The 26,775-nt window shown below is 39.7% G+C and overlaps 2 protein-coding genes across 2 annotated transcripts; both read left to right on the top strand.

Annotated features, from left to right (window-relative positions):
* Positions 1–4,734: 4,734 nt before the first annotated feature.
* cd93 (CD93 molecule) lies at positions 4,735–10,961 on the top strand. Its single transcript, XM_004574751.3, has one exon. It carries the CDS (start codon positions 4,771–4,773, stop codon positions 6,640–6,642), a length of 1,872 nt encoding a protein of 623 aa, XP_004574808.2. The 5' UTR covers positions 4,735–4,770; the 3' UTR covers positions 6,643–10,961.
* Positions 10,962–14,771: 3,810 nt separating this feature from the next.
* gnmt (glycine N-methyltransferase) lies at positions 14,772–24,479 on the top strand. Its single transcript, XM_004574750.4, has 6 exons — positions 14,772–15,126; positions 17,332–17,459; positions 18,274–18,387; positions 18,906–19,048; positions 21,626–21,747; positions 22,885–24,479. The coding sequence occupies exons 1-6, from the start codon at positions 14,918–14,920 to the stop codon at positions 23,054–23,056; spliced, it is 888 nt and encodes a 295-aa protein (XP_004574807.1). The 5' UTR covers positions 14,772–14,917; the 3' UTR covers positions 23,057–24,479.
* Positions 24,480–26,775: the final 2,296 nt, after the last annotated feature.

Genomic DNA, 26,775 nt, shown 5'->3' with positions numbered 1-26,775 from the left:
CGTTGCCAAACTCTCTCAGGCCACTTCCACGGATGGAGTGGTGCAACGGGTGGTGACTTCTGTACAGCCTGACAGACTGAGCAGCTTTGAACCAGTTCTTGTATATCACCATCACAGCCTGGCCACCACAGGTAACTGCGAGCGAGTGCTTTCATACGACAGATACCTGGATGTTCATGATGCAGGTCTTCCAGCACTTTCTGTTGGTAAACCGGTGGAATGATGACCCGTTGTCCCCAAAGAACACATCCTTGTTCTGCTGACAGCTCGTGTCTGCGTGTAAAGTAAGGCTTAAGTGATTCGTCTTGCATATAACTTGGCCACCCATTCATGGTGTAGCTCCAGACCTTGCTGAGGATTGGATCCTTTATGGTTGCTCTCTCAATGTCTTTAGCTACTATTGGTAGCTCTTCCACATGTGAGAAATAGAAGATACTTCCCTCAGCGGCAATGTTGTCTGGCGTATTCCGAGGTAGACGTGACAATGCATCTGCATTAGCATGTTCAGCTGATCTTCTATATTCAATGTCATAATTGTATGCCATTAGAATAAGAGCCCAGCGTTGCATTCTTAGTGCAGCGAGTGTTGGGACAGCTGACTTTGGCCCTAGTATAGCCAGCAGTGGCTTATGATCTGTTATGAGGGTGAATTTCCTTCCATACAGATATTTATGGAATTTCTTTACTCCAAAAATTATGGCAAGGGCCTCTTTTTCTATCTGGGCATACTTTCGCTCAGCTTCAGTTAATGTTCTTGATGCGAAAGCCACAGGCCTTTCCTCTCCATTTTCCATGACATGAGAGATGACTGCGCCCAATCCATAAGGTGATGCATCGCAGGCTAACTTCAATGGCAGATTTGTGCTGTAGTGCACCAACACTTTGTTCTGCAGCAGTAGACTTTTTGCATCCCTGAATGCTTTTGCACATTCCATGGTCCAAATCCATTTGGCATCTTTTCTCAACAGGTTATGCAAAGGCTGAAGAATGGTGGATGGATTTTCCAAAAATCGACTGTAGTAATTTAGAAGACCAAGAAAGGACTTCAGTTCAGTGACGTTTGTTGGTTCTGGTGCATTTGCTATGGCTGCTACCTTTTCCTCTAAAGGATGCAGACCATCCCTGTCAATACGATGTCCCAGGTACTCCACACTGCTCTGAAGAAAGTGGCACTTGGAAAGCTTCACTCTGACACCATGCTTCTCCAGACGTGTGAGTACTTCCTCCAACCTCTTCAAATGATCCCTTTCAGATGAAGCAGTGATGAGGATGTCATCCAAAAAGCAGGTGACATGCTCCATCCCCTGAAGGATTTGATCCATCACAGACTGGAAAAGAGCCGGAGCACTGGAAACACCATAGCTGAGGCGATTGTACTTACAGAGACCTTTGTGTGTGTTGATGACCAGATACTTCTCTGATTCTTCATCTAACTGTAGCTGCTGATAGGCATGAGAAAGGTCAAGTTTACTGAAGGATGTTCCTCCAGCTAAAGTGGCAAACAAATCTTCAGTATTTGGAAGTGGATATCTTTCCTCTTCAACACACTGGTTGACACTGACTTTGTAGTCACCACATATCCTAATTGTTTTGTCTTCCTTTGGCACAGTAACAATAGGGGATGCCCACTCACTTTTCTCAACCTTTGAAATAACCTTCACCTTTTCCAATCTGTCCAGCTCCTTTTCCACAGCTTCTTTTAGTGCATAAGGAACTGGGCGAGCTTTACAGAAAATTGGTGTGGTGTTTGGTTTAGTGTGGATTCTAGCTTTAAATCCCTTTATGCAGCCTTGGTCATCCGAAAACACTGCCTGATGGCGCTGAATCACTTCTAGTACTCCTGGCTTTGCTTCTTTCTGCACCAGTACCTTGTGTACTGTGAAAATCTGTTTCCAGTTCAGCTGTAGTTTCTTTAACCAGTTTCGTCCAATCAGAGCTGGTCTGTCTCCCTGAACAACGATCAGTGGTAGGGTGATGTTTTGAGTCCCATACTGTACTGGTAACATAATATATCCACGCACAGCAATGTGTTGGCCTGAGTAGGACTTGAGCTTTAGCCCACTGGCTGGTTTTATAGGGAAATGAGTGAGATGCATCTGATAATACTTGTCTGATACTACCGACACTGCTGATCCTGTATCCAGCAGCATGGTGGTGTTCTTGCTCCCAAGCGCAACATCCACTGTGTATCCCTTCTCACTGGAGGTGATGGAGTACATTGAATAAACTCCAAAAAGTTCAGCTTCATCATTCCTACTTGAGCATTCATCCTCAGTTTCCAAATACTGAGTTTGCTGACTGAATTTTTTATTCCTGCAAGCACGTGCAATGTGTCCTATTTTTGCACAAACATGACACTTTTCGCTCTTAAATTTGCACTCACGTGCTGAATGCTTTCCACCACAACGATAACATGGTTGCTTCATTCCTGTGTCTTTTTTAGGTCCCTTCCAGTTCTTTGGCTTGTTATTGCCCTCTTGCCTGTTCTGTCCTTTCCATCCTTTGTTGAAAAAATTTGGAGCATTTGTCAAGGCATTTACGTGGTGAGGGTCCTGGCGTCCTGAGAACTCCATCGTATTTTTCGAAGCGAGTTCCATGGATACGGCAATCTCACATGCACGTGGAAATGTAAGATCCTTTTCCGATAGTAGCTTGCGCTGCACAGCATCAGAACGCAGCCCACTAACAAAACGATCCCTCAGGGCCTCATCCAAATATTGTCCAAAATCACATGTGGCTGACAACTGCCTCAGGGCGACAACATAGTCAGAAACTGCCTCCCCTTCTTTCTGGTTACGTTTCTGAAAACGAAAACGCAGCTATCACCACTGGAGTCGGCTTATAATGCGCACTTAACGCCCCCAGTCAGCGCTGCATATCCCATGGTACTCGGTACCCTCGGAGACACAAGATTCTTTAGCAGCCTGTATGTATCTGCTCCGATCACAGAGAGAAACGTGCACACTTTCTTCTCATCGGAAACATCATTTGCCAACATCCATTGCTCCAACCGCTCCAAATATGACTCAAAATCTTCCTTCGATTCATTATACTCTTCAACACGACCCACATGCATCACCATGTTAGCTCACCAAAAGCTGTTCCGCTGCAGCCGTGAAGAAAACGTCTTGATTTGTCTTTTTCTTTACATGTGAACACAACCCTCCTACAGCCTCTGTCACGCTGTGGAAATCTTTAGAATCCTCGTCGCCAGTTGTGATATTCTGGATTAGGCTCTTAAAAGGATCAGGACAGAAGGACGTGGATAGGTGCCTTTATTGAACAGCAGGACATCACACACTAACTTGTTGTTTCTTAGCGGTGCAGAAAACTACCCTTTTTTGTTGTTATATATTGGTCAACCAAGAACTAGCCCTGTAACAGGCACTTCTGTATTTTACCACTGGGGGGCAACAATTCACTCTATTACAAAAACCATGTACGTTTATAGTGTTTTAATTATGGCTGTGAAAATACCAAAATAAAATTTTATTAAGTGGACCACATATTAAAACAGACACACCCTCAGGTCAACAATCCCGAATTATATTTTTCATATAGCTTCTCAGAATATTGAACAAAATTTTTTACATGTTTTTATTTAAAATTGGAAAATATTTTATCCAAACAAATGGTGTTTGACATATTTTCAAGTATTTTTTAATTTCCAAATATAAACTATAAGAGTACTTGCAAGAATATAACCAGAAACCTAAATTAAATATAAACAGCTGAATTACAAAAGCTCGTGACTGGGTTGAATTCAAAGAAATCTGCTTCAGAAAATATTGCAAACAATAGCTTAAATATAGATGTTAAGGCAGTTTTCTATAAAGTGTGAGAATTACTAAGTCACATCACATCAGAAAAGATTTACGTTTGTTTTCTGATCGTTGTCATGTAACTAAAGCCACCAGTTTCGTAGATTCACCCAGTTTGGTAAAATGTAGTTATTTGAATTTCCTACACCAAAGTAGACAGGCGGTGATTAACCTGATAGTAATAATATTTTAAATAGACTTGGAAGAATTTATTAGCAAGGCTTTGTTTGAAGTAGACACTATTTAAGTGCCACTGTGCACTCAGAGGGTGGAGATTGGTGTCTGTTTCCTGTGATTGAAGTCGAGGCACTTCCTGTATTTAAACAAATACAGGAAACGTCTGTATTCACATGAAGGCCCGCAAAGGTCTTCTGTACTTGCCCTCCAAAAAGTTATTGGGTTTAAATATGAAAAAGCAGTAATCAAGAGTTATGTAAATTGTACATTTTGGGAGGTTTTAAACAATCCATTACAGTATGAATATTAAAACTCATATTTTGGTTATTATACACAAAAGATTAAATAGCAGCATAAGAGCTGGGGGTAGGCAGCAAATCTAATCAATAGTGATACTTCTATACCTGCATAACAGGAGGAAGATTACACATTAATAAAATACTGATGGTTTACGATAAGTGCAATTTTAACATCTTTATAGTAAATAATGAGGTGAAGGTCAGACGTGGCGACAGAGTGGCAAAGTTCACGGGTTCACTTCCTGTGGCGGCTATTTGTAATGGCACAGTCCCCTCCATGAATCTGACCGCTCCATGTTCATGTATTGAAAGGCACCACAATTCAGGGAGTCTGCTTAAAAAGCTTGAACTCTGCTGGGGCCGGAGACATCTGGATAACCAGTCAAAACACTCCAGAGCCTTTCATTGTTTTCTTCCTCGAAACGGAACCAGTCAGCATGGGAGTAAGAAAGAGCTACTAACTGCTGCTAAACATGATTTCCGTCTTTAGTTTTGCAAACAGGATACTGGAGCCTGAATGTTGCTTTGAGAAACACTTGTTCTTTGGCTACGAATGGGCAACCACTTATTGGTCTCTTTTTACCCTAAAACTCCCAGGAACCCTTTGGAGAGCAAACATTTTGCTGATCTTCGTGGCAACTATGTTGTGGCTTCTTGTCCTGCAGCTCATTAACAGCTTCGAAGGTTTATCAGGGTTTGAACATGAAACGCTGTGCACCTCTAATGCCTGCTTCACTGCACACATGAAGAAGGAGAGGTTTGACAAGGCCAAAGAAGACTGCGACAAAAGAGGAGGATATTTGATGACCATAAGAGACCGAAAAGAAGAGGATGTGGTGCGCTCACTTCTCTCATTAATAAAAAGTCAACGACATGGGACGCTGCTTGAATTTTGGATTGGATTAAAACTCAAAGAAACCAATTGTGTATTTCCTGACCAGCCACTCCGAGGATTTAAATGGGTATCTGGAAATGAGGAATCCCACTACTCCAACTGGAAAGAAGAGCCTGCCTCCACATGCTTAGCAGAGAGATGTGTAAATATTGATTACAACTTTTCAAGTGAGAATCACCTGAAATGGACTGCTGTCCCTTGCAAAAAACATAAAGCTTTTTATGCATGCAAGTTTTATTTTAAGGGGATGTGTGAACCTTTGGCTCTACTGGGGCCTGGGGAAATCGCTTACACAGTACCTTTCTCACAAGACCCACTTAAAAGTCAACTGAAGTCATTTCCTCATGGAACTTTTGCTATAATTCGGTGTAGCGATCAGGAGGATCGCATGTCTTTGTGCAACGCTGTTAACCATACCTACCGGTGGACTAACCTGGGCCCCTTTTGCAAAACAGGAAAGCGAAGCTGTGATATCAGCAATGGTGGGTGTGAACATTTGTGCCGTCAGGATGCAGATGAAATTCGATGCGATTGCAGAGAAGGTTATGAATTGGAAAAAGATGGACTCCGCTGCAGGATCAAAGACTTGTGCAGTCCTGACACCTGTGAGCATCAGTGTGTAATGAGCGAGTCGGGATATTTCTGCAAATGTCCAGTTGGCTTCGAACTGCACGAAAACCAACGCAACTGCTCTGACATTGATGAGTGCCAATCACAGGCTTGTAAGAACGACCTGTGCATAAACACACATGGCAGTTATAAGTGTGCCTGCAAAGTCGGCTACAAAATGATGGATGGCAAATGCAGGGATGTTGATGAGTGTGCACAAAGGAAATGTGAGCACATCTGCTTGAATACCATTGGATCGTTCTCTTGTTTTTGCAAGGAAGGCTTTGCTTTCTCTGAAGATGGCCATTCATGTGAAGACATTAATGAATGTGTGACTGACAGCTGTTCAGGGGCTAAGTTTGAATGTGTAAATACTGTAGGAAGCTTCATATGCACCCACCTGGAAAATGATGGAACCACTTATGCTCCAAATGTGACCTTTGCACCATTAACCTCATCAGATTACCCATCTTATGAGAAGACACAAGAAAACTTTACAGAGTCTTTAACCAGTTCTACAACTGAGCACCCATATCCTCAAACCGATTCACCCATTCCAGACCCGGAGAAAGTTACAAACAAGGATCCACTGAGCAACACAACCATGGCCACGAGTTTCGCCAAGACAATCAATTCCAGGGTGATAATCTGCGTCCTCGGTTCAGTCATTCCTCTTGTTGTGTTGATTGCAATTACTTTGTTTTTTGCAATTTTTCGATGCAGTCGCTCTAAAAAAGAAGTGAAGAAGAACACCACTGCAGATGGCTACTGCTGGGTGTCCTCTGGCTTGGATCCACGTTTAGAGAAACTATACGAGTCCATCTTGACTGATGACCCATGACCATTTAGTGACAGAAAAGACTGACTAGAGTTATGTTTATTTATGCAATTCTTGCAATCTCCTGTGATTACACTACATATCAAAACGCAAATCAGAAAACGTCATTGTCCATCAAATAGTATTTGAATAAGAGTAGAGTCATAATGGGGGAAAAATAAAAAGTAAATGGGTGTTAAGTGGAAGTGCATAATATGCTGTAACGGTTATGAAGGATGTGTAACGACTGTTTTTATTGCACGGTTAATAGTCTGAGGCAATGTAAATATCTTTACCTATGAGAAAGTTACCAGTATTTGCTGTAAAAAAAATTTCATTCAATGTTAAGATCAGACACTTTTCTTCATTTGTTTGTGACAATATTTTATGCTATTGTGTATAATCCTGCTATTACCTCCTGTCCTGAGAATCTGCTTGTGTACTATGAAAACAAAAGAGGATCTTTAGCTTTAATATCACAGAAAATGATCATTAGACCATTTACTGATCACTCTACAACCTGTGCCCCAAATAACACAACAAAAAAAGAAAAAAATACACAAGTATCGAAGTAAAAGTACTAAAGAGATATTATTTGTATAATATGATCATTATTACTGGTGCATTAAAATGTTGGTGGTACTTTGCTGTTTGAGCTGGCTGAAGTATAATATAATCTAAAAGTAAAAAGTGGACTAACACGTATATTCTCCAGAGAGTATACCTCACAAACATTCTTAAGAACTTAAAGGTACTTTTTGAAAAAAAAAATTGTTTAGAAGAGCTTCAAAGGTCAAAGCTTTTGTACTGTGTTGCAGCGATATGAAGTTGAAATAGGCTCTGGCTGTAAACTCTCATTTGGACCACGTGATAATACAGCGAGTTATTTTGACCTGCCCAGAGTTCAGCACAACACATTTCAGCCTTTTTAAAGATATTATTAAACTCCATCCTGCTAAAACAGAGCAGATTCAGACTATGATAAAAAACAAAAGGTGCCTTTCAAAATGTTTAAAAATGCTGGTAATTTTCTTGTTTTTGTTGAACAAGAAGTACCTTTAAGTAAACCTGTTTAGTCTCTGACAATGACATGTACTTGTACACACCAACAAATAAGTCTTTTTGATTGAAGTTCCACATCTACACACCATCATGTAAAGATGAAACTGGTGTCAATTTATATACTGCAAGTATAAAATCTAAAATGAATTGTTTGCTTGTTTTTCTTTGTTGTTCTTATTTACATATATAGATAGCACTACCATTCATGAAGCCCATTCTATTACCAGAATTATTGTTTATGTTTCTGTAAAGGTTAATTTGTTAGAATTTGAATCCAATTTAATTTTTTTTATTTAATATTATTGTTATTATCCATGAATTTATTTTAAACACATTACTGTTTTTGATGAGGTTGCCAAATTAAACCTTACATTCCAGAAAAAAATAAATAAAAATTAGCAATCAATTGTTCTGCTTGATTAATTCCTGACTTCCCAGAGAGGTCCAGTGTGCCAGCTCACATTTTGGTATAAAATCAGGAATCTTGATTTTAGGCAAGTACTTGAATTAGTTTGGCAGTTTATATAAGAGCCCTTTGCATATTTAGTATATCTAAACGTTGTTCTTCATTTTGTTGCTGCTGGTCCTACTTCAACTAATTTTTTTTTCTTTATCTCATTTCCTTCCTGAGATACCCTGTTTCCGCAATGGCACAAAGACTGGAAATTCCACATCGTTTAAGACAGGCAACCTTTTGCACTCCACTATGAGACAGCATGGCCTGCTTGCAGACGAGAGTGCCTGTGCTTAGGATGAGTATGACTATTCTGATGGTTTCACTGACTGTTGGAAAAGGATTGGATATAAAGCAGCCTGACCACTGCAGAGCAGTTTGCAGTAATTATGGCAAACCTGACTGCATAACTCTAAACCAGGGTGAAGTGGATTTTAAAACAGCTGAAGAAGCCTGCCATGACAGGAAAGGAGAACTTCTGCAGTTGTGCTCTAAGAGTGATAAGAAGTTGTTTGACATTCTGAGTCAGGAATTGTTTGGGAACTACTGGATCGGGCTGCATTTACCAGCTGGTGCCTGCAGCAACCTCTCAGCTCCACTGAGAGGCTATAAGTGGATATCTGGCAGACCGGGCATCACCTTTCTTCCATCCTGGAATAACCACATTCAACTCTGCTCTCCACATTGCGTATCACTGTCAAGTGATGAAAAATGGACAGAGAGACCGTGCTTAGATAAAGCTGATGGGTTTCTGTGCAAAGTTGAGCTCCAAGATGCATGCCGTGGACAAGAAGTATCGCATCCAACCCTTTTTCAAAGCTATAAAGGCTGTTCATCTGGACCATGTGAGCAGAATTGTGAGGATTTTAAGGGGGGTTACACATGCTCTTGTTTCAAACAATATATACCAGACAACAAAGACCCCAGGCAGTGCAAACCACACTGTGCACAAAAGAGATGCCCTAGTATACAAGAGGCTGGCTATGACATATGTCCTGAAGGCTTTCTAAAGGTTGACGGAAACTTTTGTGAGGACCCTAATGAAGGTCCAGTCACAACTCCTCCCGTTGTAGCGTTTGTCAAACCACCCATCAGCAACAATACACTGAAGGCGTCTTCTGTTCCTGGGGTGCGCTTTCTGTGGGTTTGGATTGTGGTCATTGTTGTTGTCATTGCATCTATTTTTGTCATTAGGTTTTATGTAGTTAAGCGTAACAGGCAAAGAGAAAATTCTAATCGCAACAACGTTGTGACTTAATTATTGCCCCAAAATGACAGAGTCCTCTGGCTCTTTGTTCTTTATCGCAGACTTGGGTATTCTGTGTTGTCTCCTAGTTATTTAATGGTACACTCATGAACCTAAAGGTGTGGTCCACATCACTGGGAACAGAAAACGCTAAATGTTTAAGTGGTTTAACAAGTCAAAGTAGCTCTAACCTACACCTCCAATTACTGACTGGCCTCCAACTATTAGTTCCAGTCATATTTTCTTCCTCAGAAGCCTGACCAGCAGGCTGAGCCTATGGTCATTACTCATGGTTTATTTATGTGTTTTGTCAAAAAGGAGCGTAGATTAGATGAACAACTGGCCAGATGTATAGATGAATGTAAAGAATTCCAAATGTTTTACATCTCATTTTTCCTTTTGGAAAACAAGAAAAGTGAGAACTACATTTTGATACATGAAACATTTTAACAGCCATCATTTTAGGAGGTTTACACCTTTATTTTATTACATAAGAGCTTATATGAATGAAACCCAATGTGCTGTTCTTGTTACTACTACTACAACATCATCTTCATTTCAGAAATATACATACACACACACACACACACACACACACGCACACGCGCACACACACACACGTTCTCAGACAAAAACAAAAATTAAAATTAAATAAATAGAATCTAAATTACATGAAATGACAACCGTTAAGTCTGAAATGGAGTAGGAAGAAATATGTACATACTTATTAATCCCTACCTTACGCTCACTCTATTGAATCACCATATTCAGTGTTACCCCAACTTCCCCTCATCACTTCCCCCACACAATAAGGAATGAAGGACAAGTATAAAGATAGCTACAGTGATAGCTATAATTCAGATACAATTTAGCATAGTTATATATACTATCAGTCATCAACTTTATCAGTTTTGTATTCTTCCAAAAGCAGTTTTTGAAACATCTTTATGAACTTATTAATGCTTGAACATATAATATAGAAGTATATAAAATGTTAAAGAGTATTCAAAAAGTAATCAAACTATTTTTACAATCTTAACATACTTATGTGTACTTCACATACAGCATATGTATAAATATGTTAACGCTGACCCTTTTCTATAATCATTCACATTTGTACATTTAACTGGTTGCAAATGAGTTTTAAAGATATGACATGTGTATACTTTTATTTCAGGTCTTTTTTGAGGTAATTTTATGGTCAATTACGTTTCATGTTCAAGCGTGAATTCTTTCAGATTTGCTCTTATAGCACCATCTACTGTCCTCAAGAACAAAGTGCTGAGAAAGCAGGCAGTCAGAACTGAGTCAAATTGTAATTTGGGAAATTACAGTTTGTTCCAACAGAAACCGAATTACTTAAGCTGTATCTTCTAATAATATAGCATTAGTAACAACTGTTTTAAAATATAAAATATCTCTAATATTAATTATTATTTAGTTTTTATGGCCTTAAGACGCTGTACACCTACTTTTTTTACATTTATTTTTCTTAAGCAACATGTAATGAAATATGCTGTATAAATAAAGAGACATGGACATTGTTGCAGGTATATTGATAAATAAATTATCGGACTTGTGTTTTTCTTTCAGTTTTATTTAGCAAAAAATTATTTGTCCTTTTTATTCATCTGTTCGTGCTCACTGGCCACTTTAAGTACACTTGTTGAGCTACTCGTTACTAACAATGTCTGAATGAATCAGAATTCAGCAACTCATTGCACCTAGGCATGTAGACATGGTCGAGACAACCTGCTGAAATTCAAACTGAGCATCAATAAAAAAAAAAAAAAAAAAAGGAAGGTTGTTTACGTGGCTCTGAATGTGACACAGTTGTTGGTGCCAGACGAGCTGGTGTGAGTATTACAGAAACTGCAGATCTGCTGGGATTTTAGAACACAACCATATCCAGAGTTTACAGATGATATACAGGGAGTGCAGAATTATTAGGCAAATGAGTATTTTGTCCACATCATCCTCTTCATGCATGTTGTCTTACTCCAAGCTGTATAGGCTCGAAAGCCTACTACCAATTAAGCATATTAGGTGATGTGCATCTCTGTAATGAGAAGGGGTGTGGTCTAATGACATCAACACCCTATATCAGCTGTGCATAATTATTAGGCAACGTCCTTTCCTTTGGCAAAATGGGTCAAAAGAAGGACTTGACAGGCTCAGAAAAGTCAAAAATAGTGAGATATCTTGCAGAGGGATGCAGCAGTCTCAAAATTGCAAAGCTTCTGAAGCGTGATCATCGAACAATCAAGCGTTTCATTCAAAATAGTCAACAGGGTCGCAAGAAGCGTGTGGAAAAACCAAGGTGCAAAATAACTGCCCATGAACTGAGAAAAGTCAAGCGTGCAGCTGCCAAGATGCCACTTGCCACCAGTTTGGCCATATTTCAGAGCTGCAACATCACTGGAGTGCCCAAAAGCACAAGGTGTGCAATACTCAGAGACATGGCCATGGTAAGAAAGGCTGAAAGACGACCACCACTGAACAAGACACACAAGCTGAAACGTCAAGACTGGGCCAAGAAATATCTCAAGACTGGTTTTTCTAAGGTTTTATGGACTGATGAAATGAGAGTGAGTCTTGATGGGCCAGATGGATGGGCCCGTGGCTGGATTGGTAAAGGGCAGAGAGCTCCAGTCCGACTCAGACGCCAGCAAGGTGGAGGTGGAGTACTGGTTTGGGCTGGTATCATCAAAGATGAGCTTGTGGGGCCTTTTCGGGTCGAGGATGGAGTCAAGCTCAACTCCCAGTCCTACTGCCAGTTTCTGGAAGACACCTTCTTCAAGCAGTGGTACAGGAAGAAGTCTGCATCCTTCAAGAAAAACATGATTTCCATGCAGGACAATGCTCCATCACACGCGTCCAAGTACTCCACAGCGTGGCTGGCAAGAAAGGGTATAAAAGAAGAAAAACTAATGACATGGCCACCTCGTTCACCTGATCTGAACCCCATTGAGAACCTGTGGTCCATCATCAAATGTGAGATTTACAAGGAGGGAAAACAGTACACCTCTCTGAACAGTGTCTGGGAGGCTGTGGTTGCTGCTGCACGCAATGTTGATGGTGAACAGATCAAAACACTGACAGAATCCATGGATGGCAGGCTTTTGAGTGTCCTTGCAAAGAAAGGTGGCTATATTGGTCGCTGATTTGTTTTTGTCTTGTTTTTGAATGTCAGAAATGTATATTTGTGAATGTGGAGATGTTATATTGGTTTCACTGGTAAAAATAAATAATTGAAATGGGTATATATTTGTTTTTTGTTAAGTTGCCTAATAATTATGCACAGTAATAGTCACCTGCACACACAGATATCCCCCTAAAATAACTAAAACTAAAAACTACTTCCAAAAACATTCAGCTTTGATATTAATGAGTTTTTTGGGTTCATTGAGAACATGGTTGTTGTTCAATAATAAAATTATTCCTCAAAAATACAACTTGCCTAATAATTCTGCACTCCCTGTATATGTGAAAAAAATGAAAATATCCAGCGAGCGGCAGTTTACTGGATAAAAATCCTTTGTTGATGTCGGAGCTCTAAGGGGAATTTCCAGGTCGCTTCAACAATCCGTCAGCCAGTCTCCGGACTCTCAGTTTCTGATTCAACATTTGTTTGCACATTTGCCTGAATACTGTTGACCATGTCCATCTCTTTATGAGCACAGTGTACCTCACTTCTGATGGCTCCTTCCAGTAGGATAACACCACATACCAAAAACTTCAAATTATCTCACTAGTTTCTTGAACATGACTTGTGTTCGCTGTACTCAAACGGCATCCACATTCACCAGATCTCAGTCAAACAGAGCACCTTTGGGATGTGGTGGAATAAAAGATTCACATGATGTGCAGCCGACAAATTGGCAGTGACTGTGTCAATCTTAAATTTGATTTGATTGATAGGAGGCGATTTCCAGCAAAGTTTGGCTCTGCGCTGGAAGTGGTGTCCATCATGGTCCTACTGAAAACAACAAGTTGAAATGTAACGATTTTCTTCAGCCTTTTATCTGTTCCGCCATCTGACTAATCACTCACTTCCTGTTTCATTTTGTATCAACAGCATTGACGCAATACTTCAGAAGGGATACGATGATTAATTTAATGCATACATTCAACAAACTGTATTAGAGTCTCTCTCTCTCTCTCTCTCTCTCTCTCTCTCTGGTCATCTGTTAGAGTCTGGGGCGCAATTTCTGGACATGATTTAGGTCCATTTATTCTTTTAGAAGCAAAGATGATACAAAATGCTACAAGGTTGCTCGTAGGGATTTACTTTATGATCAACCATGACAATGCCCACATGCAAATGTCATGACGTGTCAGTGAGGATAAAAATGATGTGGATCATGTCCTTTGTCCTTTGCAGTGAGTCACATTTTCTACTCCACGACCATCATCAAAACAACCACAGGAAGGAATGTCTTTTTGGCAGACTAGTGCAAAGGTGCACTAATGTGTGACTTCCTCTAGGCAGTGCTGTGTGTTCTTGCCAACCCCTGCTTAGGCTGAATTACACAACTATGCCTGTGTTCGAAGTCAGATCTGGATTTTTGAAAGTAGTAAGTGTGTATGTGTGCGTGAACAACCCATAAAGTAGTAGTGCAGTTCTGAAAAAACTGGAAGTTGCAAACCTAACCTAGCTCGCACCGGTTGTAGCTGACATGACCTCACCTCTACCAGCAAATATGGGTCCTAGAGAACCAAATCCGCCAATCACAACAGGAGGAGTTCACTTTGTTTGGGAGGGCACGAAAAGTGCCTAATAATCTGTCTGGGAGAGTCCTGAGACGATTTCATTCCATGGGGGTTTTTTTGTTTTGTTTTTAAATCACATTGTTCACCTATATTACACCCTGTGCACTTAACTACTGCAGCATTGTGTATTTCATTGTTAAAAAAAAATGAAATTATTATGATTTTTACTTTGCAAAAAACTCCTGCCATTCATGTTTCGCAAGCAATTCGTCCAAACAGCATGATCAAACGATAGATGAAGAAATGTTAAAGGGGGCGAGTCCTCTGTGCCGCCATTGGTGGGATTTATTCCCCGAGTAAAACCTTACAGGTAATGGGCTTCGTGAGCTCTACTTTATTTTAACATTATACTTAAATACTTCTCCTCCAACGTCAAACATAACTTAATTTTAACTTGAATATGCACGTGTATTTAACTTTGATGGAATACAGTGTGACACTTATCCTGGAAGGTAAGTTCAAAGGGAAAAATTAGCAACCTAGCAAAGCTTCACTCGAGTGACGTATTCCAATGCTAAACAGAAAAGGGGCGGGTCCCTTGAGGTTATCCAATCAGAAAGTAGGCGGCAGTCCTCGACGGCGTGTCATTGGCTTAAAGTTTCTCTCTTAGGTTGTTCATATAAATAATAACATCTCGGCTAGCATGTGGCAAGCATACCAGAGAGGTAGCGCGTTTCCTCACTCAGTTAAAATTGTCCAAAGTTGTTTGTCCGCTCGACACTAAGGTAGAGGTAGAGGTCCGGGCAGGGAGAAGCAGCGGCAGTATGTCGGTCGACAGCGTGTTTAGGACCCGGTCCCTCGGTGTGGCAGCCGTAGGTCTTCCTGATCAATACGCCGATGGCAAAGCAGCGAAAGTGTGGCAGCTGTACATCGGAGACACGAAGAGCAGGACGCAGGAGTACAGGAGCTGGGTGGTGTCCCTGCTGAAGCAGCACGGGGTGCGGAGTGTGCTGGATGTAGCCTGCGGAACAGGGTAATGTCAGGTCAATTTAGCAGTTTCATAGTGACACGTCTGACAGGGGCTTCAGCTCTGCTTCATCAAAATCCACTTACAAATCGTTCAACTTAGTATGGATTTATAAATATGATCAAATAAAAAAAAAATATAAGCAAAAACTTTAAGTTCTGAAATTTCCATAACAAAATCTTAAATACGGCTTTATCCAAGTATCTCGAGCACGCTTTTGTCAATGGTTAAACTGATTTAAATTGCATATGCCAAACAAAAACCTGAACTCACAATGATACAGCAGGTGAACAGCTGCTGATGACGTCATAAAACGTGCTGATTCAGACTGCATTATTGCTTTTCAGATTTGTGAAAAGGTGTGACTCTTGTGTGATTCACAGTGATTGTGCAGCTTCAGAACAGAGTTGTGTAGGCGTAGCTGATAGTGATGATGGTGTTTGCTTCTTTGCTGTTCTTGATAGATCTGTAGGTAAAAAAATAATGTGATTTCAGCTCACATAGGCCTTTTTGTACTTGTACCCATCTTTATAGCTGTTCAAGTGAGTTTGACGTTTGTGGAATTTCAACTCACTGACCCTTTTTAACTCGGGACAAAATCCGGATTAAGCCACAGAATAATGAATGAAAGTGCAGAGTTGCACCTGATCCTGAGCCACGTCCTGCCTCCTGCACTGGTCTGGACACAGCAGGTTTACACATGCTGGTTAAATGTGATTCAATTAGAGAGGCGTAATATGTCTGAGACACAAGCTTGTAGAAGCAAGTGTTGTCCATTTAAATTTCCTGTTTCTAAAGCAAACTAAACACAAGCGAACCCTAAACTTGCATTTAGTAGGTCAGTGGGTGATGAACTAGTGCTGGGTAGTCGAAAGGAGTTTTTTCTGGTTTCCTGCAGTCTTTTTTATCTCCCTTGATACATTGACTGTGCTTTCACACAGCAGCAAGGCCATTGCCTAAGCACAGACAAGCAGACCATAAATGTCACCTCAGCTGTTGTTTTTCTCATGGAGAATTTTCACTGGAGATGCACTATAACAATTTTATTATTTGATGTTTATTATAAATGTATCTTCTTTTTTCTTTGCTCATCACTTAGCACTCATTTCAGCTGCTAATCAACATTACAGAGCTTATAATGTTCATGTAAGAACTGCAGTCATTTCCATAATAACTCAGCTCCATATATCAGGCCGCATGGTTGTTTTCCTGCGGTTTGGAGCACCCCAGCACATTGATTCTGACCCGATACCCTAGTAGTGGTGCCCCTCCATAGTGCAGCAGCCTCGAAGTAAACATATTCCTCGTGGATCATGGTTACAAATAGCTATTTTTGGCAGTGTGTTTGTGATGCTTTCTAATTCTGAGAAGAAGCTTCAGGCTGTGAATCACTTTCAGCTGAACCTGTGAGAGTTTTTTAATTTAGGATTCCATAGGTTCTAGCAGGAAATCTTATGTATAACTGCAGAATGGATAGGCATACAGACAAATTAAAGGGGAACCATGAATCCCTGACTTATACCTCAAGGATTATACTGGATCTGTTAAGCTGAGGCCTTCACAGTCACCAGACTGAACACAGTTGAACCAAATGAAGGACCATCAGAGTCCTTTGAGACTTGTTGCCAAGATGAAATCTAAAAGATATGAATTTGCTTTTAGCCTAAGACTGTTTAATCCAAATCTGAAAACTGGCTGTTCTTTTTACGTAAGCTTTATTTGTTTTGTTGTTATATTATCTTGTAGTTACCCAGTAGATGTTAATGATTTCTGCATTATTGTCCATTGAATCCCTCCCCCCTGTTGCACTGAAACACGTCAGTATTGTTTATTATTAACTCATAAATTGCCGAGAAAACATTTTTGGAAGTCAGTCAGTAGCATCTATTCAGGCTGTGGTTTGGCCCACAATCACGTTTTCCTGTCAGGTTTTCAAAATAGGAGTAGCTTCTGGCTACTATACAAATCATCTCTCCTTACCTGTGACAAGGTTAGTATTCCTGTCTGTAGTGAGACGATAAGCTTATCAACCTACTACTAAACCACATGTAGTGCAGTCACAGCAAACACACACTCGCACTCAGACTTGATCAAACTGGTTTTTTAGGGGAAGATGACAGCAGGGATTAGTTCAAAATCAAAACACACCTACTGCATGATCCTCACAGGTCGGTTGTTGTTTTTAATGTATTCATGGATTTTGTTTTCTAGGATTGACTCCATTATGTTGGTGGAGGAGGGGTTTAATTTAGTGAGTGTGGATGCCAGCGACAAAATGCTCAAGTATGCACTGAAGGCGAGATGGGACAGGAGAAAAGAACCAGCTTTTGACCAGTGGGGTATGAAAATTAAAATATATTTATTGAATCAGTGAGTTCCACAGATTTAGATTCTATTTGTGCCAGTAATCAAATCATATTCGCCAAGCATTTTGTGACAGTCTCTTTGTGAGCCTCTCGTCCTCACGATTAGCTCAAAAGTCCACCATCTTGGACTACAGCTGGAGACGGCAGCCCTTGTTCTTCTCTGTGACCTCAGCAGAGCAGCACAAGCTGCAGGTTCTGATCCCCAAGTGGAACATAAGAGCAGAACAAGGACTACAGAGTCAAGCTGCAGTACAAGTTGAGCTGGAGCAGCTCCAGTCATGGGATGAGATCCTCTCCAGGGAAGCAGCTAAAGGATATTGAAGCCAATGAGCCAACTGGTAGTTAAAGCATAAGACAAGGGCCAAGGCGAGTTGCCAGGGAATTGTTAACTAGTAAATTGATCTCTCATATGAATCAATGGAAAATAACCTTAAGAAGAAGTGACACAAATGAAGCATTCGTCAGAGAATGTGCATCCTAGCATAAAGTTAACTTAATCAACAGAGCAACATCAGTACAAGTGATGGCAGGGTAAGCTTAAAGTTGAAAAGCTAAGCAATCAGTATGACATTTAGTCACGGACCTCCTTATAGTAATAAAACAAAGACTGTGTGGTGTTTGTTTTGCATTGGCCGTCATGCCTGGGTTGCTCCCAATAAAGCCCTGTGTGTGGGCAGCACTCAGTTGTTTCATTTGTCTTAAACTGTTGCAAAGTGCACATGTTTGTGGTGATATCTACATTTCCTCAGGTGACCTCATGTTCTGCTCTTTTCCTTCTTGTCTTCAGTGATTGAAGAGGCCAACTGGCTGACTTTATCAGAAGACATTCAGAAACCAGGAGATGGTTTTGATGCTGTCATCTGCCTCGGCAACTCATTTGCCCACTTACCAGACTTTAAAGGTACACAAATAATAAAAGTGTTGTTAATTTTATAGGTGAGCTTAAGGGCTTTTCCTCTGGGCCTGTCAAAACATCTCATTATGCCTGGACTTGGCAAACGTAGGCATTAGAGTTTAAAGGTATGACCTGTCTGGGTGCACCTCTGAACACAACCAGCGATGATGTTGCAGTGCCCTGGAGTGCTCTTTCACCTCACTGTAGCAGGGTGTAGAGGCATGGCAAGCCCATACAGGATCTGTCTCAAAGGATTTATCCCACAACCTTCGTCCCAGAGATTGTCAGAGATATTAGAAATATATTTGTGGAAGGGGAAAAAAAAGTGTCCAAATAATTTTTGCCTTGTCAGAATGATGATGTGACTCATTAAATTGCCATGTGATTACTCCTGCATCCATAACTCAAATCAAACATCTCCTTGAATCGATGCACACGCCTTTGCCTTCCAGTTTGTTACCATGTGTTTAGCTGCCAATTTGATCCCTTATTCATGCACTCAGTCGTGCTGTTGTTGCTGTTAGGGGACCAGAGTGACCAAAAGCTGGCCCTTCGAAACATCGCCAGTATGGTCAGACCAGGTGGGGTCCTCATCATTGACCACCGCAATTACGACTACATCCTGGAGACCGGGCGTGCTCCACAAGGCAAGAACATCTACTACAAGGTACCAAACATATACCAATATTGGATTTACTGCAGTGATTATTCTTTTTACAACATAATTGCATAACAGTGTAAATACAGCTTTTAAGAACTCATGGTGGAAACTACAGCCTTCAGGCTCACGACACCTGCTTAGTTTGGAAAGGTGAAATGCATCAGTTAACAGTCGGTGTACATTTTAGTCTGTTTTTCTTAACCCTTTCCAAAGTACTGCAGGCTTATGGCAATTGAACAGTTTCAAATATTTAAATTTAATTTCAAAATATTATTTTAAATTGAATATTATTTTAATTTGCTTGTATATGCTCCTATAGTTCGTGGAGAGAAAATCAGAATCAGCAAAAATCTGTTTCGACGGGTAAAATTTAGAAAAAAAAAAAAATGGACTCAGCCAAGAAAATTGGACCCGGTGCCCCTCTGCTTTTAATCCTTTGGTAAATCACTTCTGGGATTTCGCTCTAGAGACTGCTAAGAGAAGCTTAGGATTGTTATTTTTTGGTACAAACCCAAAGCACACAGCAACATATGAATGATTAACCTTGTGTTGTGGCTGCGCTGATCACAGACGTTCTGTCTGCTGCTGTTTGTTTTAGTCATTTATTCTCTTTTCAAGGATGACGGTATGTTTGATTGAACCTCTGAGAACAGATACACTGTTTAGTTTATTCAAGTTCAAAGAACTGGATCTATTTCTTACTCAGTGGTGTCTAGAGCCTGACCACTTTATCAGTTGGCCAATATTAGCCTTTTGGTGATCTATCAGCCGTTAAATCCATCCTGTCATCCATTCGCTGGAGGCTATACAGCCCTTAAATTAAAATTTAAAAGGTAAAGAAAAAATTGGAGAGACACCCTCCAGCCATCTTACGAGTGTTGATATTGCATAATTTGTCCACCAGAGGACACTCTGCAACTTCCCTTTTGGCAACAGCAGCTTGGGCAGCACAGCTATCAGCTGATCTAAGAAGACTTGGGGATAAGATAAATGACTACATGTAATAAATATTAGAGAATCTGTTCATGCATCTGAATATCAGATTGTTAAATCTCCAAATATTGATTTAGCTCTTCCTACACTGGCTGAGCTCTTGTGGTGTCTAACTGCTTGTTTATTCTTGGAAATTATGGAGCATTTGGACCTGGAAATGGCTGATTACATCCTTCAACGGTGTAAAAGATGGACGTAGCTCCTGGACGTCACCTGTGAATTTCCCACTTTGAAGCCTTGAGACGAGCATTTTTGCCATTGGTGTCCTTTTGCTTTGAAATGTGCTTTGAAATATGCAAAATTCACTTAATTTTTAATAAAACTCAGTGATTAAAATTGAATAGATAGAATTGATCAGAAAGTAATTTACAGAGGTCAGACCTGAAATTTGTTTTCAGACTTTTTACAGGACCGGAAGTCATTTTGCAGCCACAGTTGGCGCTCCCCATTGGTCCTTCAAATGAGTGCAGGTTTAAGGCACTTCTGTGTTGGCTTCACTTTTCAGGGCCTGAAGCTACATCTGTCTTTTATACTTTGCTGAATGTGAATTAGTCATACAACGTGCAGTTATCTATTGGCTTTTTCTCAAATATCATCCTTATTTTATTGTCATACAGATCATAAGTTTTGGACTTCTCTCTCTGCCCAAAAAGAGAATCTGAAGTTTGAAGCCATTCTTCAGCCCTCAGTATGGATGGCACAAAGAAGCCCGTTTTTAATCTTAATTCTCTGCACAATCTGGTCTTTTATTGCTTTGCGAGTAGTAGTGGGACAGACAGTATTGTTTAAGAATGGTTTATTTACGCCATCCCTAGCAGCAGCTGGCTTTAAGACTTAAATCCCCACACGGAGCCTGACGGATATTGTGAGATTTTCACTAAAACTGGTGCAGGAGAAACAGAAGGAAATGTGTTTGGGTTTTCATATCATTTTGGCAAATGGGGCAAAAAATGGATGAAGTCAGGAATAATGAGTAAAAAGCCCTTTGGGAAGACGGGGAAACAACATGACTGAAAGTACACGTAGCCTCTAGTGTGCACATTAAGTGGACACTTCTGTATAGATTGCATGTATGATTTTTTTTATTTTTTTTTCTGTCTCATCCCCTTTTTTTAACCTTGTGTTCACATAATTCAGACAATCAGCCAGGCTTGCATTTGGAATGAGCTCAGATATGAGATGTGGAGAATTCACAACAGCAGGTCGTGACTGTAGGGAGCCATATTTGATTCAAGATGTTTGCATTAAAAACAACGTCCATATTCTTTAATCCAGCCAAAGCAGGAAGTATCCAGCTGGAAGGCCTCAATATAAATACTACGTCAACAATTGCTAGTTGGCAAAAATCAGCTTCTGATGCCTTCGTAATCCCTGAGTTTGCTCTTGTGCTCCAACACTGAACCAACCAAATCTTTTTTTCCTTTCATCAGTCTCTTCTGTTCAGGCTGTGTTTGGACATCATAGAAGAAAATGAGGATAAATTGTGTGTGTGTGTGTGTGTGTGTGTGTGTGTGTGTGTGTGTGTGTGTGTGTGTGTGTGTGTGTGTGTGTGTGTGTGTGTGTGTGTGTGTGTGTGTGTGTGTGTTGCAGAGTGACCTAACTCAGGACATCACCACCTCAGTGTTGTGGGTCAACAGTAAGCCACATATGATCACTCTGGACTACACCATCCAAGTGCCACAGGCCACCCTCCAGAACCTGCCTGAAGTTAGGTGAGTCGGGCTCTGATGCTGCTGCAGAGCTGATAGGAGACTGAGCTCACACCTCATACATTATATCTTGATCCTTTTATGGGAGACCTATTCTAACTGGTAGATCTGGACAATACATTATACATTTGTCATTATAGCATCTACAATTTCATGTCTTGTATGCATTAAATGCAGCTTTTACTGTATCTCAAATCTTTAGGTTTACATTGCCTTGAATATTTTTGCTTTCCAGCCATAAACTGTAATGTTAATTCATTAATATGCTAAAAAAAAAAAAAAAAAAAAAAGTTGTCTTACATTCACTTTAGATGGTGTTTAAACGTCATCAGCAGGATTGTGGTTTTCCATTTTCTAATTAATTTTCCTCTTGATTTTGACTTTATTCTGAATTCAGTTTATTTTCAGTTCTTTGAAAATGTTTAGTTTTAGTTAGATTTTTATTAGTTTTAGTGTTATTATTGTTGTATGAAGGCTTATGTCAGAGGCAAGAAATAAGAAAATCAGTACATGAATAAAAGTGCATGACTTTTTGAAAGCAGTTTATTTACAGTCTTGAGACATCCATCACCAACTCATCAGGCAAACTAATCAAACGAACAGATACTAAAACTAAGGATATTTCCTCTATTTTTAAATTAAGTCATTTAGGCTTTAATTTTAATCAAAGATGTTTTTTTATGTTTTGGTCAAATAAAATGTTTTCTTTTTTTTTTTTTCCCCCACATTTAGTCTTAGTTTAGGGTAACCTTGGTTACTGGTCATGCCGCCACATTAGACTATATATATATATATATATATATATATATATATATATATATATATCTCACCATAGCAACAAAAGAGCACAATTTTTCACGTAGACCAGTGATTAATCCTAACCCTCATCGGGCTTTATAAACATCATTCATGATGTGTAAATTATTTTACACCCGAGGTCGCTGGGCTCCATCCTCAGACACAATAACAGCTGTTAAACTGCGCTGCATTCCTGAAATCAAGGACAAATGGTCTGCAGTAGTGTTATTGTTAAAACTAAACTTTGATACTTTTAAGTATCACAGTTGAAACTGAGCTGAATCTCATAAATACTACCAAACTTCAGTAACTCTGGTGTTTTGCTCTGTTTGTGTCCTCCAGTAAATTCCGTTTGTCCTACTACCCTCACTGCCTGGACAGCTTCAGAGGTCTGCTGAACGAGGCCTTCAACGGCAAACTGGAGCACGCCGTTTACGGAGATTTCAAGACTTACGTGCCGGGCCAGTCTCAGGCTCCATGCTACTTCATCCACGTCTGTAAGAAAAAGGCCTAAGAGGAATACCGGGAGCCACCTTGATACTGATGTGCACACAGTGCTTGCAGGAAGGAGGGAAAAACATCTCTGCTTAAAAAGTCCCAATATATTAGCTTTCTTTCAAAAATATCACAACACACTTTGTCACATGGATACTGAAAAAAAATGTTGCTTTAAAGCAGTTTTTGTTTTTTTTCCCAGTAGCTTTAAATTAAGAGTACATAAAAAAAAAAAAAAAAAACTTGTCTTTTAGGCATTTGAGCTGCCAAGACTCATTGGTTCTGCTAGTCGACACTGTTCATTCGTTTGACTTAAAACAGTTTGTTGTTGTTTGAAAAGCTACATTTACATGTGTCGGACCAGTGTTTTGCCCATGTCTGGTAGTTTTCCTCCAATGTGCATTCATGCGTTCATCTCTTTGGGCTGCTCTCTACATCCCGCCTCTTTGAACACATTTCAAAATGGTGCTGTACATTTGTGGTACTCCTGCTTTTTGTTGCCAAAAACCTACAAAGATGTATTCTTAGATGAGTGTATTTTGTAAGTTTACCACTTTGGTCTTAAAAAAAACATCTGTGGCTTTGATTACGGTGGCCTGATTTTTTTAAATGTATTTTCAACCTGGAAAGAAAATGCAGCCATTTTGGCCTTTTGCCTTTGACAGGCACAGATTGAAGATTTGAATTCAGGTAAACCCAAGAGAACGACTAGTAATAACTGTGAATCACCTCGACTTATACAGGAAAACCTCACCTGCCTGTTAGATCAGATTTCCTCTTCTTTAAAGGGTCGTTACAGTAAAGCCTCTCCTACCTGAACAGACTTTGCTGTAGAAATGTAAGTTTTGTGATCGGCTTTTAGACAGAAAGCCTTTAAATTTTGTGGAAACTGCCACTAATGAACATGAAGCAGGCCAGTACTGAGCATCAGCAAACATGAAACGACAATAAAAACTGGAGCCCCGACTAATTGAACCACGTCATCAAACAGAAAGATGACATTAACGTAATAAGATTATTACTGAATGCCTAACCTGCTTATCAACCAAAGATATTTAAGAATATTAAACTGTTATCTCATGTAGACTAAGAAAACTCTGCACAGTAGATAATCTTCCATCATGTTTTCCACCATTAATTTACACTGCTGTATTATCCAGGTGTAAATATTTTTTTTCTGTATTTTTGCAAACTCAGTAGGGCCATTTTCACTTGAATGCGAAAGGAGTTCGACCACAGTGAAGTGAAATATTCTCACATCTCTGCCTGAGGAGCTTTGTGATATTGTGCTAGTGCTTCCTGTAGGACAAAATGTACGGTATGCAAAGTTCATGATTAGTTTAAAAGCAACATTAGATGATAAGGTGTTAAACATTTTATAAAATTCATTTCCTGCATGATTATCGAAATCTTTTGCCATAAAATAAAAATATTTGAAATAAGCACTGCTGTTTGTGTACACAATATTTTTTAGGACAATGCTAAAAGTTTGATGTTTGCTAGTGTAACATGTAACACAAGTACGAAGTGAAGGCTGCCGGGGATGTCATTAGCTTTGCAAATAATTAGCATGAACTGGTTCTTTGAACAGAATCTACCTTTGAGCGTGCGAGTTTGATGAAAATGTAGTTCATAGCTGCTAATTAATGGTCAGTAAGTGATGGCTAATATGAACGGTTACTGAAGTCCAGTAGGCTGAAACATTAGCATGATTGTTTTCAGAAAAAACTAATTTGTCAACTCTTAAGTTTTGTGTGAGCGCAGCTTTTTGTCTTCCCTTTTTAAAATAAATAAATAAATAAAAAATCCTTGGGTATTCAAGACTGGAGCTAAATTAAATGTAGGTATAATCAGGTAATTGCTGGAACATGAATACCTAAACTAAATATATCAATTCCTTCAATAGCTAGTAAGACATTTCACTAAAAACGAAATAAATAAATAAATAAATAACCAGCTCAAGTGAAACTTGCATCATCAAAGTCATCTGACAGGTCTTTTTGAGACCATAAATGTCTCCTTTCATGTGAAAATAAAATACAAGTACACACAATGATTCTGTGTGTTGTAGACACTTTCAGTAATAAGTTAAAATAATTGCCTTATGTATGAATTTCTCAGTCGGTCATTTAGTTGTTGAGGAATTTAAGCCCACTCTCGTTTACAGCTGCTTCAGCTCACTGAGGTTTGCAGGCATTTATTTACACACATCTCTCTTAAGTTTAAACACAGCACTTGGAACAGGTAAAGTCTGGACTTTGATGACTGGGCCATTGCAATACTTTGATTCTTTTTTTCTTCTTCCGTTGTACATTTGCCCAATTTAGCCAAACATTAGCTGTTTGGAGATGTCCCCACATTTGACACCGGGACTCTTTGGTATACAGAGGACTCCGTGACAGCCTAGTGCCCAAATCACCAACCCTTTTATTTATTTATTTTTTTTTTTTATTGCCAAACATGGTGCTATCCATTATGATCAAGGATTTCCACTTCTGTCTAATCTCTCCAAAGGGCACTGTTATGTCCAAGTCTTGTGATTTATCCAGATAAAAGCATGATTTCAGTTTATCCTTTGCAAACCCACACCATACTGCCATGTTCCTTTTAGAAAAGAGGCGATCTCCTGGCGAACCTCCCAAAGGTGCTTTGCTTGTCTTTTTCAAATTCTACTCTCATAACCGTTAACATTTAATGTACTGAGGCCTGTAGCATGTGAGATGTAGCTCTTGTGTTTTTTATACTCTGAGCATTTCACAGCTTTAACTTGAAGTGAGTTTGCTGGGATGTTTCCTCCCTTATTAAAAATCTAATTGTAGAATGACGGATTTAATCTCTCACCTCCAGTTTTCTTTTGACATGTCCGTTACACCAGGGATTTGTCTAGTGAGGTACTGCATGCCTTGTCGAGAGAGTCGCTGTGACAAACTGATACAGAGCATATGAATGTGTTGTGATTTATACACATTGTAGTCAGAAGTTCTCTAATCCACACAGGGTCAACGCTTCAATAGATAATCAATTCAAACATTTCCTTTGACTCTGCTGAAGTCAGAGGAAAACTGTCAAACAAGATGCTTTATTCCATCAAAATTAAATACCAGAGAAGAGCAAAATACAGGCTTGGCACAAGAGGGCAGCATCTCATTATATGATTCCCACAGACCCACGTCTTTCCCTCATCCAGCTTTCACAGTGGCTATGTTCCTCATCTGGATCTCATTATCACTTCATCCTCTTCCTTATCAGACTTTTTGTCTGCTAGCTCTTATTATCTGTTATTTATTGCCAGTCATTCTCACACTGGTTTATAGGGCCATTTTCTTTCCTTTGTTAGTAATCTTTGTTTCTCTTCTTTCTGCATGCTGAATTTTAGCTTCATACCACTTAGTTAAGACATAAATTTAATGACACTGCTCTAGTCTCAGTTTATTTTATAGCGAGTATGAAACTGATTTAAAGGGCTTTTTGAAATTTGCTTTAAATTAGCTTTATTTTTCTAGAAGCCACAAGATCCTGCAGCATCTTATTAAAATAGTAGAAAGTTAAAGCATACAGCTGTTTCTTTGTCTGGTGTTTTTGTCAAAGAATGACATTTCCTCTCTCTGTGTATCTGACCTCTGAACACAAACTTGCACACTATCCTCTAGCCATTCTTCCCTGGAGTGTCTGTATCACATCTTATGCCTGCAAGGCAGGCTATCAGACAGCCGTGCAAAGAGCTGATACACAAACCAG

This window comes from Maylandia zebra, linkage group LG19 (genome assembly GCF_041146795.1).
Source record: "Maylandia zebra isolate NMK-2024a linkage group LG19, Mzebra_GT3a, whole genome shotgun sequence".
In the NCBI taxonomy this organism is placed as follows: Eukaryota; Metazoa; Chordata; class Actinopteri; order Cichliformes; family Cichlidae; genus Maylandia; species Maylandia zebra.
Note: the sequence above shows the minus strand (reverse complement) of the source record. Positions and strands in the feature narration are given on the sequence as shown.

Coding starts and splice junctions, on each gene's coding strand:
- cd93 (XM_004574751.3), top strand. CDS start 4,771: ATGATTTCCGTCTTTAGTTTTGCAAACAGGATACTGGAGCCTGAATGT.
- gnmt (XM_004574750.4), top strand. CDS start 14,918: ATGTCGGTCGACAGCGTGTTTAGGACCCGGTCCCTCGGTGTGGCAGCC. Junction 19,049..21,625: donor GCAAGAACATCTACTACAAG/GTACCAAACATA, acceptor TGTGTGTTGCAG/AGTGACCTAACTCAGGACAT. Junction 21,748..22,884: donor CAGAACCTGCCTGAAGTTAG/GTGAGTCGGGCT, acceptor TGTGTCCTCCAG/TAAATTCCGTTTGTCCTACT.